Source organism: Perissodus microlepis, chromosome 10 (assembly GCF_051167445.1).
Source record: "Perissodus microlepis isolate ML-2025 ecotype Zambia chromosome 10, ASM5116744v1, whole genome shotgun sequence".
NCBI classification, from domain to species: domain Eukaryota; kingdom Metazoa; phylum Chordata; class Actinopteri; order Cichliformes; family Cichlidae; genus Perissodus; species Perissodus microlepis.
Window position 1 is genome coordinate 17,704,779 of NC_140470.1, and position 15,838 is coordinate 17,720,616.

The 15,838-nt window shown below is 42.4% G+C and overlaps 3 protein-coding genes across 9 annotated transcripts in view; 1 reads left to right on the forward strand and 2 right to left on the reverse strand.

Annotated features, from left to right (window-relative positions):
- Positions 1-8,215, reverse strand: part of pds5b (PDS5 cohesin associated factor B) — a 32,448-nt gene extending 24,233 nt beyond the window's left edge. The window contains exons 1-2 of the mRNA XM_084940421.1: positions 8,110-8,215; positions 60-187 (exon numbers count right to left, since the gene is read on the reverse strand). Coding sequence (XP_084796547.1) covers positions 60-167 — 108 coding nt within the window. The 5' untranslated portion in view covers positions 168-187; positions 8,110-8,215. The remainder of the gene's footprint in view (positions 1-59; positions 188-8,109) is intronic.
- A 1,314-nt stretch (positions 8,216-9,529) lies between these two features.
- Positions 9,530-11,933, forward strand: zar1l (zygote arrest 1-like). The gene is made up of 4 exons (XM_084941289.1): positions 9,530-10,143; positions 11,002-11,094; positions 11,162-11,236; positions 11,456-11,933. The coding sequence occupies exons 1-4, from the start codon at positions 9,562-9,564 to the stop codon at positions 11,597-11,599; spliced, it is 894 nt and encodes a 297-aa protein (XP_084797415.1). The 5' UTR covers positions 9,530-9,561; the 3' UTR covers positions 11,600-11,933.
- Positions 11,934-12,975: 1,042 nt separating this feature from the next.
- fryb (furry homolog b (Drosophila)) overlaps positions 12,976-15,838 on the reverse strand; it is a 53,866-nt gene continuing 51,003 nt past the window's right edge. For all 7 annotated transcript variants that reach the window (XM_084940426.1, XM_084940423.1, XM_084940422.1 and 4 more), the window contains one exon: positions 12,976-15,747. In XM_084940426.1, coding sequence (XP_084796552.1) covers positions 15,489-15,747 — 259 coding nt within the window. In that variant the 3' untranslated portion in view covers positions 12,976-15,488. The remainder of the gene's footprint in view (positions 15,748-15,838) is intronic.

The window sequence follows — 15,838 nt, forward strand, 5'->3', positions numbered from 1 at the left end:
CAATAGAAGACGACTCCAAAAACTACTACTGAAGCAGTAATGACCAATCTGACACTGACCTTGAGCCTTCGAACCATTTCCTCCTTGGAGATTTTGTCAGAGATCTCCTTGACCCCCGGGGGGTAGGTCACCTTCCCGTCTGTGGCTCGAGCTTTAGAGTGAGCCATCCTCTTTAGCTCTTCACTGCCTGCAGAGAGACACAAGAGCATTAATTACAAACACAAGAGCAGCAATACTATTTTGACAGAGAGCAAAGGAAGAGAGTCAAACCCCAGAACCTTGAAAACTTGCTGAATCTTGATTTGAGGGGGGGGAAAAAAAAAAAAAAAAAAGCATGAAAAGGCACAATGTTAACTTCTTGAGACCCACAGGAAATCTTTTTAATACTTTAAAGCTTCTAAAGCAGCCTGAAAGAGAGCAACCTCTGAAATATTCAGCGAGATATTCACAGCACAGCAATAGCTTCCTACAAGCTGTGTCCAGGATGAAATTGCTGCATTCAGAGAGCATGGCTGATTTTTTTTCCCTTCCTTGCGAGCTTCTGCTACCATTGTGCTCCACATTTCATTACCGCAGCCACAAGCATTTCACGGATTTACACCCAGTTTGCGTTTTAGGGCATTCACATGATACAAAATGTGCTTTGACGTCCAATTTAGCTGCTCTTAACCAGATAATACACGCTGCACCTTTCAAACAACTAAATAAACCATTCCCACTGTGGCTTTTTCCCCCATTAATGACATTAAAAGCAACAGAAATGTGTGCACCCAGTAAGAAGAATTTACTCTTCACCTAAAGCCTGAATTGTCAGACAAACTAAAGCCCGGCTTACGGTTTATGACTATACCAAGAGCTTGAATGAGCTGAGGGGTGCACTATGAAATCATTTTGACATAGCTAGGCTTTCTTTGTGTTAGCTGGCTTAACAAAATCCCAGTCAGAGATAACAGGTATCACAGAAGCGGTTATCGGCTTTCTTTGTTAACCCGGGATTTCTGCTTCAGGCTCCGTGTGCTCTCAGACAAAAAGAGGCATAATTTAACTCTTCTTCTGCACAAAATGGATTAACTGAGTGCAGCCTACTTCAGTCAGAGACATTATCAGAGGAACATGTGATAGAGATCTACAAAAAAAATGTTACTGCAGAAGTTAACAGTGGCAAATATGGAAAAAGAGCAAAGCTGCAGAAAACCGTTAATCTTTTAAGCAGATATCTGTATTCCCCCCCACTTGGTGCACTCTGAGTGCTCTCAGGCTTTAAAATGAAAGCATTTAAACATCAGTGCATTCAGTTCTGACACGGTACCACAGTCTAATAACAGAGAAGGTTGAAATCAAATTAGTTTTTAGTCAGATCAAAGTAAAATTAATTTTACAGATTGAATATTCTTGGTGATTCAAATGAACTGATTCGTTTTCTCATTTGTGGGCATTACAGCAGTTTAAAAACAGACTTGACAGCTCTTTAGGATCACGAGCAACCAACTGAATGCATGTACACCGCTGTGAATAAGAGCTGCATTTTGATCACTTGTGACTTAACCTCTGCAGCATTAGTGCGACATGACCCAACAGTTTGCATATATAAAATGTTGATGGCCCTCGCTGCCCCTTTTCTGCCTCCTCTTCACTGCCCTATCTAATAAAGTCAGAAGCCTGTGACACAATTACTTAAAAATGGTACTCCAGACTATTTCAACTCTTAATGTAACCTGCTTTGGGCCATGTTTTTCTAGCTAGGCAAAAAGCGAGTCATCTGTAATGTTGAGAACTCAAACTTTAAGCTCGACATACCTCGCTGCCTCATTAATTTAGCTTTGCAGTGCTCCCCTGTGGGCACTTCATGACACTCAGTTCTTGTTGTTCTACCCTCCACGACAACACTAATAGCTATAGAGAAAAAAGTGTACATGTGAGAGTACATTGGCATGATTTAGCCAACCCTAATTAGTGGTAATAAGGGTACTAAGTCATAACATCTGTCTTGTTCTTTATAATCTCTGCAGGCTGTTTTTTACAAACATGTTGTGGCTTAAAGGGAACAGCAGGCTGACATTAACTAACAAAATGTCTGCAGCTCTTGTAGCTTTTGCACAATGTTTAGGCCCAGTGAGCTGCTTGGTTTAAATATATCAAAACCCTGATATTAGAAACTAGAATCCAAGACATGGCAGCTTTCCTCAGTTACAGCTCAGAAATGCTGCTATTAACCAAAACAGTAATTTTCTCCAGACTCACGTCTTGGTCTATTTTCATATCAGTTTTCTAGCCGTTAACATAAACTCGCAAAAACAGCTAACAACGCAGACATGTAAAAATATTTAATAGATGAAGCAGATTAATGTGAATGTAGGTACTTAGCCGAAGATCGTGAGTGCACAGACTCATTTTGCAGTCGTTTACTTTTCCCAATTCAATTCAATTTCCAGAGAACCATCAGAACATAAAGTCCCCTCAGGATAGCAAGATGGTAAATTGTTGCATCGCATGTAATAGGAAGCAATTTATAATTTGCTATGCTGTCCAAAGAAACATTGACTAAAGGAGCCAGTATTCAAAGAGTCATATAATGGGTTTCTCAACAACAAACCAAGCAATCTGAAGACGCTTCCTTTGACTCTATGTAACTCTGGTGGGCCATCTTTTATATACAATTATAATTTACATACATCTAATTATTTCCTTATAATTTTAGTTATTTAAAATAAAATGAATCAAAATCAAACTTGCACATAGTCAGTCATACATCAGTAATGAAATCAGATCAGATGGCAGTTTAAATAATGCAATCAAGTTTCAGAGCGAGTGATAATGATTACCTTTGTGAGTCATATTAGGTTAGATGTTCTAGCTTGATATTTCTCTGCAACTTTAGTGGCGGCTATGATAATCAGCAGAGGTGTTAGCTGCTCGCTGTTGTGCGTCTCTGTGGAGGAGTTTGTTTGTTAATTTTCTCAGACTCTCCCACATCTCATAATGAAATTTAGCTCCCTACTTGGGGATGTGATTACTTTGTGTCGTGCCCAAGTATCCGCCCCTTTCCGACTCGCCCGCTGGCATGCACTCACACTGTGCTTAATGATCTGGGTATGCTTCAGTTTGTCTCGCACCTAAACTCCTCACACAAAGTCACTGTCGCTTTCAGTCCTAGACAATGACATTCGTGATTCTCTGCATTTTCAGGTTTAATGGGGCCCTTTTGAATGTGATGACAGACCGTCCAATCACGTGGTTTATAGATTTGTCAACATGGCAAGGTAGCTGTCCCTGAGGAAGCTTTGGAGTTCCATAATTTGGAGCAGTTAGGGCATCACACCGCACTACTATGCCGATGTACAACCTCTTTAAGCAGCCCCCCCAAAAAAAATAAATAAATAAAAAAAAAATCTGAGAGCATCACCGAAGCGTCACATGCCATGGAGCAAGCAGCCCTCATGCATATCATGGGGCTTTCAGTTTTTGCAACCTTGCATCTGTGGCATCACCACACACTGAAGGAATGAGTGTATGATAATGATCTAATGATTCATCAGAGCAAAAGATTTCCAGATTATACCAAGGGAGACGTTGGAAAGACAAAAAAACCCCAAAAGACTTTTGTACTCCAGTAGTAACACTGATGTGGAGGTTTTGTATGAGTGGTGACACCTCTACCGCTTAGGAGAATACTGGAGCCAGCCCAGTGTGCCCTCACTGGTGATATAAATGATGACGTCACTACTTGTGTGCACAATGACCACTGCAGCGACCATAATGAGCCCTTAAGCGGTCACACAAAGGTGGCCATTATCTCAATAAGTCAACCAACAGGTAAGCAGGTTAGATCTCCAGAATAACTTACCATTGCAATGCACCCCACTAAGAATTAGACTCTTAATCACCTAATCACACTGAAAACAGGGTAAAAGCTTGACGGTGCTTGGATCGATCCAAATCTTTCTTCATAGCAAAGGCCTCTGGTGTATTCAGGATATGTTAACATAGCAAAAAACCCATGTGCGCTTAGTAGTCGTGAAAATGTTACCTGATTTAATGACACACCAATGATCTTGGCCTTCATTTTGTTCGCTGTCACATCCACACTATGATGCTATCCTATTGACAAAATCTGTCCATAGACAGACAGATATGGACACCAGCTAAAGACACATGAGGCACACTTCAAACCCATTGTGAGTTCACCTTAGGGCAGCAAATTACTGTGCTTTCAAGTCAGGATATGCAGTCACATGCTGATAACTTGACTGGCAATTTGGACGTGTAATGTCAGGTCACACAAGCCTAGAGACCAGTCTGCAATCACCTGGCAACCACTGGTCATGAAGGAAAGAAAAATGGAGTATCCACAACTGGTGAAAACCACCTTGCTGCTTTGGTTCCTAGCTGATTCTGCTGTCACTCGTAGTATGCACTGAACACGCCAGCTTGTCTGCAAACACTCGCCAGCTACTCCTCCAGTAGCAGTGATAATGTAAAAACTGCCAAAACTGAGACAGTTTGCCTTCAAAGTAAAAACCAGGCCTTTGCAAAACTTGCTGACTGTCGTGCTGAAACATGTTTTACTCTGAAGGCAAATGCAGTTTTCTTCACACTTTTTCCAAGTTAGCTACTGCTCGGCTAGCACGTTTGCAGAGATTTTTGGTGCAGCAAAAATCTCTTCTTTGTAACCAATTTCACCCAATAACCACCAGCAACATCCAGGAATTACTCACCAAGCACCAATATGACAGACAGCTGTCAAGCAATGTGCATGACATGGTGTGACAAACTGCTATATGACTGCAGAAACCCAGACTACGGTTGGGTATTCTGGAAAAAGGGATCATATCCCAATCTTAGTTTCTGCAATCCTGTGGTTATGTGTGCATATAGATCTCTATTCAATTCAATTTTATTTATATAGCAACAAATTACAACAACAGGTACTTTATATTGTAAAGTAAAGATCCTACAATAATATCTATTAATACCTCTACAATATCTCTCTGTAAAAAGGCATCACGTCTGCTCAAAAGTAAAAACTCAATTCACAAACCTCAGTATCCTACTTGGAGCTTTCAAAATATAACCTTTCAATATAATTGGAAGGTTGGTGATTCGATCCCTGGCTGCTCCAGCCTGCATGCCAAAGTATCCTTGAGCAAGCTACTGAACCACAAGTTGCTCTCTCATGCGTTCATTGGAGTGTGAATGTGTGAAAGTGTTAGACAGAAAGCATTTAAGCTTAGTAAAAAAAACAACAACAAAAAAAAAAACGCTCATATAAATGAGTGTGAATGGGTGAATGAGGAAAGTTGTACAAAGTACTTTGAGTGCTCAAGTAGAAAAGAAAAGCACTATAGAAGAACCAGTCCATTTACCATAACAGATAAGTACCTTTTAGTGGGGAAATCTGTACGATTCCTTTGGAAAGTGCACAAAATGCCAAACTGAGATCATCCTCATCCAACTGCTCACTTCAACTTCCCTGACAGGCATATGTTAGGCTGCCCGATCCACAGTTCAGACCAGGCAGCATGAAATTTAGCCAAATGTTTTTTGTTTTACTTGGCTGTAATATTATCTCCTTCTGCTCGTTAAGAAAAAAAAAAGATGTAGTTGTTTAATTCAATACAACTACATAACAAATACAATTAAAAAAAAAAAAAAAACAAACACTGCACATATGCAGCTATAAGAAGCCCTGAAAAATGAACAGATGATTTTCTTCTCTCACAACTGAACCGTTTGTTCCTTCAATTTCAGCTACTTTTAACCCCGAAAGAAAAACTGATTTATGAAGCGGCCCCGGTCAGTGGGTCTACCGTCTGACAAAAGCGCTTGATTTAGAGACCAGACTCCAAAACCTAGTTATGAATCACAACCAAACAGTTTTCTGTAGCTGTAGTTGAGCTTTTACAAAAACACACACACACACACACACACACACACACACACACACACACAGGACATTGGCAAGCTGCCAAATTGCTTGATTCTGACCTTCTTTTCCACCCACAGCTGCTGCCAAATTTGAGTCCATCCCTCTCTCATTCCGCCACACTGATACACAGTTGAGCTCTGGCAGCCAATCACAGCAGATTATTTCTCAACCTAGGGAGGCTGCGTGGGTACCATCCACCAGGGAACCAGCACTAAATAATCACAAAGGAGCAAGCTGTCCCGTACACAACCTCCTGAACATGAGCTACTTTCAGCTTATTACTGGTTTATCACAGTAAAAACACATTTATCCCCCCACTGAAAGCCCCCCCCATTAGTTGCTTATGCTCTTCCCACTTTTGTCTTTTAAAGGCAGCTGCCAGCAGAAATGTGAGAACTTTCCATTCTTCGAACCTAATTCGAACTCTGACAGAGACATCCTTGATTTTAACCCCCCTCCCATTTGGGTGATCACAGGGATGAGGGTGAATGTCAGCAAACAGAGAGGGAACCGGACACCGGCCAGCTTTAAGGGCGAACTCGTCAACCTCCGCGCGGGCACTCTCACAAAAACAAAGCGATGGAAACTGGCTGAAGAAGGGAAACGCTTTCAAAGAGTTGAGCTTTTCCTCGGATTAAATGAAATGGACAAGTGAAGGCTGAATCACATCTCTACGGGCATTAGGCAGCACACACATCATTACTCCTCTGTATCCATTCACCACAAGGCAACCATCAAAGAGAAACAAACTGAAAATCTTGGTTTTGAAGAGGAAGAGCTTGACTAAACATAATTCAGCTCAGTTTACAATTCAGTTAATGCTTAAAGGAGCACAGCCTGCATTTGATTTTTTAAATTGGGCCAAATTATCTCTTGAAGAAGTGCAAAGTGGCTCCTGATAAATAAGTTCTGCCTGTAGCATTATTTTATTTGCAATTCGCACCAAGAATGAATACATTAAAATCCTATTTGGGATTTTAAATTGTGTTATTTTTAAGAGGATTTTTAAAATTTATTTATTTTGTTTCTGTTTGTTTGTTTGTTTGTGTGTGTGTGTGTACATGGAGAGAAATCCAAATGAAACAAATATCTAACCCAGCGTTACATGGCCATGTAATCAGATATTTTAGACTGCTTACAATCTTTAATCCGCTCATCAAAACGCAATGCTGATGATGAAGCGATTTAAAAACAATAGCAATAATAAAATTAAAAACATATACAAAAATTATATTTTTCATATACATATATAGACTGATAGCTGTCACATCAGATGCCCTACAGCTCTCTGGAAGCGACTTGGCTGCAAAAATAAATATGTCCTATTTGATCACACGCTACTTTTTCACCTCCAAAGCTTCTATTTGTGTTCATATTTTCATTGTTGCGCAAAGTCGTTATGTAAAAGTCTTTAAAATCTCGAGAAGCCTTAAATACACAATTACCGCTAGAGGATCAGGTCTCTGCAATTTAAAGAAAGAAAAAAAAAGTAATGCGCCTTGCACTAAAAGCCCGCAATAATGAGCGTCACAATGAAAATACTACGAGATCACTACCAGAGTTAGGCTAATAATTTATTCTCAAGGCCGATTTCACGTGGGTGAGTTTATTACACAGTCGGGAAGCTGTTCGTGAATAGAGGGTATTGTTATTGGTACAGCAGCGTGTTCAGGCCAGGCTGCCTTATTGCTGTTATGTTGACTGTGGCTAATCCATCTAGCTGCTGTTAGCTCGCTAGTATCCACGCTAAAAACTAGCGTGCCGAGCTAGCGTTAGCAGCAGAGCAATCTCAGTGACAGAGGGCGGACTGAGAGTAACGCTGCACCGAACAAAACACACCGGCTAACTACCGTTATATCCATATCAATATCCCGAGCCCGCTCACACAACCAAGCCGACCCCCACTGTCTGTTCGTGCTTCGGGGAGCCCAGTCAGCAGACTACTATTTTACTAGCTAACCATTTTTTTGTTCCGCCGCAGGACCAGGTCAACCAGCGCTGTGAATCGGACAAGGCTGCCGAGAACACAGGCGAGCGAGGCGGGCTCTGCTCCGCCTTTTTAGCGCTGGAAGCCCGGGAGCTCCGCGGATACATCCCGGATCACATCGACTCTGTGGCAACGACGTCCGAAAATATCGCTGCTTTTCAATCAAAACGATTCGCTTCTTTGTGCATTTTCTTACCTGTTACGGTGAATTGTGATAAATCGTGTCCTCCTCTGCAGCTCTCTTCCCCCTCCTAGCTCCAAAATGGCGCCAATATGTATAGATTCAGTGCCCGTGGGTAAAAACCATCGATGGGTGCGTAGCGCCACCTATAGGGCGAGTTCGGGTACTTCTGCTGAGCCCTTCACGTGACGCGCGGAGCGTCTTTTTCAGTTTTTGTTTGTAAAAATTTCCGAAAAGATTTCGAGTATTCAAACACATATAAAAGAAAGTTCCTGTAATATATCCAACAGTCCTCGTGAAGCGCACTTTAAAGATAAAAGCAGGTAATTTGCATTAAAAAAAACCCACACTAAATTAATTTAGAGTGGATTTTATTTAGCACAGGCCTATAAAATACACGAACCCTGCCAAATAAAACATTAGTCTTCTTAAACAGAGTTTACATTTAATCCCACAGTTTAAAAAATAGAGTTTTAAACATCCAAACGATAATGTTTTGACACTATTCTTTAAGGCATTGTTGTCTATTTTGCATATCAAACGGAAAACCCAGGATTCCGTCAGAGCCTGAACTCACCACCAACCCATGATTCAACTAAAGGGGTTTGTGCGTGAAAATGATCGCATAAATATGACAGTAACGGTGCATTTACATTAATCCTGTGTAAACTGGAATTAGAAATATAAATAGTTGCTACTGAATGGCGCTTCTGGCGTTTTAAGTGCGCCCCTACTGTTAGAATATATACCATATAAAGTCATTTATTCACACAGACATTTTAAAAATAAAAATCACATTTATGGGACAATGCCCATGGGTACTTATTTCTCAATTTCCTTTGTCTGCTAACCTACTCATTCACATTTTTAATACGTCTAACACATTTTTGGCTTTCAAATTATATATTTTCTGACTTCAGTGGCTTTACTAAAAAAGCAATATTACTGAAGTTATACAACCTTCTTGCCAAGCTGGTTCACATAACGTCCAACTAAAAATAAATAAATAAAGATGTAACTGCATGCCTCATTAATCTCCTGCTTGCTTTGTCTTTCTCCGGTGGGTCTCTGGCCAACATGAGCCAGCCCATAGGGGGAGCTCCAATATAACATTTCGGATTTGGATCGTTCAAATAAAGCAGCGCGCTTGCTGCAGAAGTGGATTGTGCACAGAGTCTTGTTTCAGCAGAGATTTTCTGCAGTTTTTTGATAAAAACAATTTTAATTTAACTTAAATTTTAAAGATGGCCCCCAAAAATGTACCACTACACTTTCAAATGCATAGCCAGCCATTCTTGCTGTAGCCAACAGAGCCTTATTATTAATAAATAATAGAGGGCACAGTATCTCTACCTATATTCGAGCCTGCACACCGCTGTTCTCAATTAACCAATCAGTGCCTAGAGAAGGTAAGCGTAGGCTATAAATCTCACGAGGACGAAGTTGGACTGGTTTCATGGCTCCAGGATGGAGGGGTTCCTGTCCACGTTTCCACCATACAATGTATATGGTAACCCTGTCTGCGCTTCCCCGGCTCAGGTCAGCAACTGGGGCAAGAGAGATGGTCGCTTCATGAACCCCCAGAGCCTCAACTACCTGGAGCTCTACAAGACCCTCCTGTCCCAGGTCAACCCCAGTTTACCCCCTCAGCTCAAGAAGGCGAACACCAAAGAGTGCGGCGTGCAAGTGAACGCCAGGGTGGATAAAATTGTCCAGTGCTCTCTGGGCCCCAAAACGCTGTTTTGCGATGAATTTCCCACTCCCTCCAAGCTCCCCATGAGCCCCGATGCGTCCACACCGGAGGGGAAGGCGCAGTGCCACACGCCGCCAATGAGCAACCTGCGCTTCCTGAGGCCCGTGTCCATCTATTCGCCGGTGTTTGACCGCAGGCTCTTCCTAAAGAAACTCGAAGACTGCGCTGGTGAAGGAGAAGGTGAAGCCGCCGCCGAGCAGGCCACGTCCGAGGCCGATGGGGATCAAAGTGGCGAGGAATCCCCAGAAGACTCCAAGACAGCTTTCCACCGGTCTCCAAAGGGAGCCAACTTTCAGGTGGATGCGTGTGGGGAAATGGCAATGAGCACTGTCTTTAGCTTTCCAATCCACGATGTAACTCAGAAAAGTGCCTCAGTCATCTGTGGTTCAAGCCCTCAAACTATAGCCTAATTAGTATGACTGTCGTTTAAAACCTATTATCCATCCGGAAATATAGATTCTTTTAGTTAATTGGCAAATGTCACCGTAGGCTCATTTAAACTTGTTCTGATTTTAACTCAGTAAGTACTTTTTTTACACTAAAAAACAAATAACGAAACTCGATTTATTTAAGATTTAAGAAGTGTAAAAGATCATAACGTGTTCAAAAACACAAAGAAATAAAGGGCAGTATAAGATACTAATTGTCTTAAAATTAGTTAAACAAAAAGCACTTAAAGCAGGGATGTCAAACTCCTTGTGGGCCGCATAAAGCCCAATTTGATCTTAATGGGTCGAACCAATGAAACTCCCTCTTCTGTCAGTGTAAAGAAGTTTAAACTTAAAGGCAGTTTAAATGCAGTTTCTCACACTATGTCTCACTTTCTCTACATGACAGATGTATAAAATGAGACATTACTGATAACTCATTGCCCAGACTGTTCTGTATTTATAAAAGATAAACATAAATGTTTTTAAATTGAAAAACTATCTTGTTTATTAACTACTTTGTAGTATGAATGGTAATGGGGGTAGAGCCATTATTAATGGGAAACTCAAAACATATCACGATAGTTAAGTTCAGAATCTATGCACTGACTCACATTCTCCATAAAAGTATTACCAGAATGTTTACAGTCAGTGCAACCCACAGGGAAAAACCCAGCTGTGGTAAAAAAGATTTTGTACACATTTTATTTCTTTGTTTTTTCCCAGTTCCTGGAGCAGAGGTATGGGTTTTTCCACTGCAAAAAGTGCAACATCCGGTGGGAGAGTGCTTATGTATGGTGCATCTCTGGAACGAGTAAGGTTAGTGGTAACGAGCATTGCACAAACAAATACCTGCTGAGCTAAAATAGAGCGACTGCTTTGGCAGGTGTACTACAAGCAGCTCTGCCGGAAGTGCCAAGTGGGGTTTAACCCCTACAGAGTGGAATCTATCCTGTGCAAGGTACGTGAACTTGTTTTTGAGGAACTTTCGCAAGATGATTTGTTCACTTGGACTTAAAGTGGAGTCGCAGGGTCAGTCAGATTCTGTGTGGGGCATTTAAATAAACTGGATCACATTTCTAAGGCACTATCAGTCTCAGTAAGGCATTCCTTCTGTAGGGATGAGAAAAGCCTGTGCTGTTTCTTATGCTGGTGATGTTCTTTTACCCCCCCGTGTCAGGGTTGCTCTCAGACTTGCTGCATCTGTGAGAAGAAGCAGAGGCACATTAACATGAAGAAGCCTCACCGTCAGGACCTGTGCTGTCGCTGCAAGGGAATGAAGCTGTCCTGTGACGCCACCTACAGCTTCAAATACATCGTCTAAGTTGCCCGCCGTGAAAGCCTGAGGTTACACCAATAAGGCTGATGTGTAAAGTCATGCCACAAAGAGAAGCTGCCACCACCCCCAGTAGCAAACTTGAAGAGTCACTCCAATCGCTGCCCTGGTTTGAGCCAACTTTAAAAATTCATTCCCCCTCACTGATCCTGGTACCTAACATGAAAACTATTTTTGTATGAAGAAATAAACACTGCACCTTAAAAGTTGAGATTCCTGAATGTATACATACACTATGAAGTCAAAATGGAAATGATGGGGTGCTTGCCTATTATACACAGTAGACTGTTACTCTACTGCAGTGATACAATGTTCTCCCATACAAACTGATGGCACAATTTCTAAATTACTCCAAGCTTCTTTTTTAACAATACTAGCGTGTCTAGGTAATAAGTTGCACTCTAATATGTAGAACAAAGTCCACATATCTTAGCACAAGCTTGTGGTTCTGAAACTGATGTACAGATTAGGTGAAAAGTGAAACCATGGTAAAAAAAAATTTCTTAAAAAAAATTGGCTGATAAAAACCTTTAAAATTCAATGTTGTCGGTCGTAGCACAAATCCATGGGAAAAAGTTGCTGATCAAAAGCAGCAGTAGTAGGGCTTCATGCTGAGAGCACGATAAATGTGACGTTTGCTTTGAGTGTTGATGCTCACGAGCAGTTGAACTTTGTAGCTCTAGAGCAAGCATGTGATGGATCACCAAGAGAAACCGTGCTGCTGCATAAGGAAGTCAGAAGTATGTGAGGGACATGCAGGGTAACTGGAGTAACAAAGGGGATCAGAGTCCCATTTCGTTTGCAGTGGTGATGGAAAAGTTGACAGAGGTCGGGCACGAGTATCTGTGGACTGATGTTTGCAGACGACATTGATCTAGTGGAGAGGTGGAGGTATCCTCTGGGGAGAAAAGGAATGAAAATCAGAAGCAAGATGGAATACGTGAGTGAATGAGAGGAAGACAGGTTTAAATACTTGGGGTCAGGCAAGATGAGTGTCAGGTTATTAGTGACACAAAGATGGCATGAGTAAAATGAAATGTTTAAGGACAGTAGTGAGACTTGCTATGACGCATGGTTTGAAGGCTGGCAGAGCTAAAGAAGTTCAGATTTCAAGCTGTTAAGATTAGAAATGAATATACCTGAAGGACCGTTCAGGTTGAGCATTTTGGAGACACAGAAGCAAAGCTGAGAGGGTTTGGACATTTGTAGAGGAGGGATAGTGGACATGCTGGACGAAGGATGTTAAAGATGGAGCTGCCAGGAAGGAGGAAGACTGCAGAGAACATTGATAGATGTAGGAAGAGGGCAGAGCCCCTTGAATACAATTAGTTTTTCAGTCATTTATAAAGCACCAAAAGACAACATAAGTTATAGGTCTTTACTTTAACAACTTTTACAGAGCTTCAACTCAAAACAACTTCACAAAGGCTGTGAAAATATTTACAAGGTGAAAAAACAACTACTGTCTTCATCTAAAAAGCTTTAAAAATGTGCAACTTCTTGTTTGGCATGCAAACACATTCTCCCACACACAGGAAAAAGAAAAACATACCCGCGTGAGCTTGTGGCTCCCTTTTGTACCTCATACAAACGTATCTTTCAGATAAAATTATCTTGTTAATAAATATTTCAAACACTCCATACAGTAAACAGAAAATGCATGCATGGCAGTTTGATTTGAGAGAACAAACATCATTATAAAACCTAAGTCAAATAAGTGTCGTTTCATATCTGATCAGATATAAATAGGAAAAGAAGACATTTGTACAGCAACAGCAAAATGATTGCTTGATCCGAACCAAGGGAGAGTCTCACACACACACACACAAAAAAAGGCTGACGACGACAAGTTCAGGTTCAGTAGTGTGTAGCGTGGGTTTCATTTCGCACATCTACAATGAGTGCAGAATGTCAGCATTTCCCTTACGTGTAAGGTAACTACAAACCACACAAACATATCCTACTATGGTTGTGTGACAGTAACGATTAGCAGTATACAGACGGGCAAATACTTGACTGTGTACATGCGCCATCTTCTCTGCATGTGAACACCAAGTCGACAGAAATATAGTGTTTACGCTCACTAAAGATGCTACAGCTAGCCACGGAGGGGTGCACGCCACGCACGGATAATGGCATGATTACTCTACCAATGTTTACAACAGTAGTCAGGGGACAAGTTGATTCACTGATACAGAATATCAATAATATAAACAGGCCAAAGAGCAGCGTAAAGAAATGCGCTTGAATATTCTGCAGCTGCTCTGTCAGCAAGTCTTTCAATCAGTCTGAGGTCAGACGTCTGGGCCAGGCGAAAAGGACAGGACGGGAGCGTACAGTAGAAAGCATTCAGCTGGGTCATGCATTGCACAGTTTCCTCCAGAGGAGGCCTCAGAACAGTAGAGACAAAATCACTCCAGCATTTGGCTTTTCCTTCTTAATAAAAGTGACAGCCTTTTTCTCTCACAGTAACAAAACATACATGATCTCCTTTCTACAACATTTAGAAAAAACGTATAACAAAACTCCACAGAGGAAACTTCTTCCAGTGATGCTACGTAGTGTCACGGCTCATTTCCTCACTGTCTCTTTCATCCTTCCTGAAGGAGGCAGCAAGTGTCAAGCATGTCTAAAAGTTCCTCTGGGAAGCCAGTTTAAGTCCAAGCTAAAAGCCTTCACAGGTCCTCGGAGTGCAGCACAGATTAGATGCTGAATTATGACCGTCAAGCGGGACTTAAACAAGGAGGTACATTATTTTTCACGACATCTAGCTTTAGAAGCAAAGCCTGCGCTTGTATATAATCACATCAGGTCATTCTTATCAGCAGGCAGCAATCTGTAGTATCCAGAGATAAATCCCATTATACATGGGATATGATTCCCTGTCCTTAAACATTTAAAGTGTCCAGTTATTTCTGGCATGTCATTGTCTACTTTTCAGATGCAAAGATCTGATGTTGGATCGTTAGGTCCTCTGGCGTGGTAACTTTAAAGTCTCAGGTTTGGACGTCTGACGGTTCAGTATTCAGGAGCCCCCCTACTGTCAGTAAGGGCAGGGCAGCTTGTCCCACCTTCCCCAGGTAGCGAGTCAAAGGCGTAGCAGCACCGCCGAAGGAGCAACAACAACCCCAAGCTGCAGCCTCTCCTGGGCCGGTGGGACGGGGAGGGGGTGGTGGGGGAGGGGGAAGAGATGAACTCGATGAAGGGCTGCGAGTTAAGACCGTGTCACGGCCCGGGTGCAGAATCGAGGACGGGCTTGAGTGTTTGTACGGAGAGCATGGGAAATGGGGAAGATGAGAGCCCCGGGAAGAAATGGGCGATGGGTTCGTGTAAGAGTGTGTGAGCAAGGTGGGCGCTGAGGCCACAGTTGGGAGAGAGCTGGATGTGAGAGATGATATCGGGTGTTTGCTGCAGTGGAAATGTGATTGCGGTAAACTGCATGATGGATGTACTCTGATAGGATAATAAAGGCTTGCGTTCTCATCTAGATAACGTCTCTTTGGCTCTTGTGTGAGCGGCAGTGTAAAATGCGATTGGCCTGGCGTGTTGGAGCTATGAGCAGAGAACAGGTCGGGGGGTTTGGGAAAATTAAGTAAAGAGGTCTCAGAGTTTGCAGTGGATGAGGATGAAGAGTGGAATGAAAGGTTTAATTCAGGTTCTAGTGCTGGGCAGGGTGGTAAGTGGGCATCTGCCTGGAGCTGTGAATCTGGGGCAGCAGACACATAGGAGGCGGCAGGGGCCAGGTATGTGGGTGCTGGGCCCCCTCTGTAAGAGCAGGCTGAGAGGATTGCAGAGGTTGTCTTGGAAGGGTCAATGGCTGCAGTGATGGAGGGGGTAAAGGTGGAGAAGGAGGGGGTGGGGGGCTCCTGAAGTCCTGTCAGAGACTGGTCGCGGAGGCACTTGAATCGGGGAGGTAAGTTGTGACGACCCGGTAACCCTGGGCGTGGCGGATCATGTCGTGGATTTCCCCGTTGAGCTCCAGCAGCTTGGAGCAGATCAGACTGAGGTCCTGCCGGGAACCGACCAGGGCGATTGTGCCCGTCTGGCCCAACGTTTGGTGACGGAAGTAGACGTTGAGCAGCGTCTGAACCTCACTCTCTGAGCTGCCGCCAAACACTCCGTTGGGCCACTGCCTCCTGAAATGGACACAAAAAGTATTATAATTATTACAGGTAGATGTAAAGAGACATACTTTCTATATTCAATATTCAATGTAGCTTGATTCAT

What these genes read in the sequence shown, in the direction of transcription:
- zar1l (XM_084941289.1), top strand. Translation starts at nt 9,562, where the DNA reads ATGGAGGGGTTCCTGTCCACGTTTCCACCATACAATGTATATGGTAAC. An exon ending in CAAAGGGAGCCAACTTTCAG is followed by an intron (nt 10,144 to 11,001) that starts GTGGATGCGTGT and finishes GTTTTTTCCCAG; the next exon opens with TTCCTGGAGCAGAGGTATGG. An exon ending in TGGAATCTATCCTGTGCAAG is followed by an intron (nt 11,237 to 11,455) that starts GTACGTGAACTT and finishes CCCCCGTGTCAG; the next exon opens with GGTTGCTCTCAGACTTGCTG.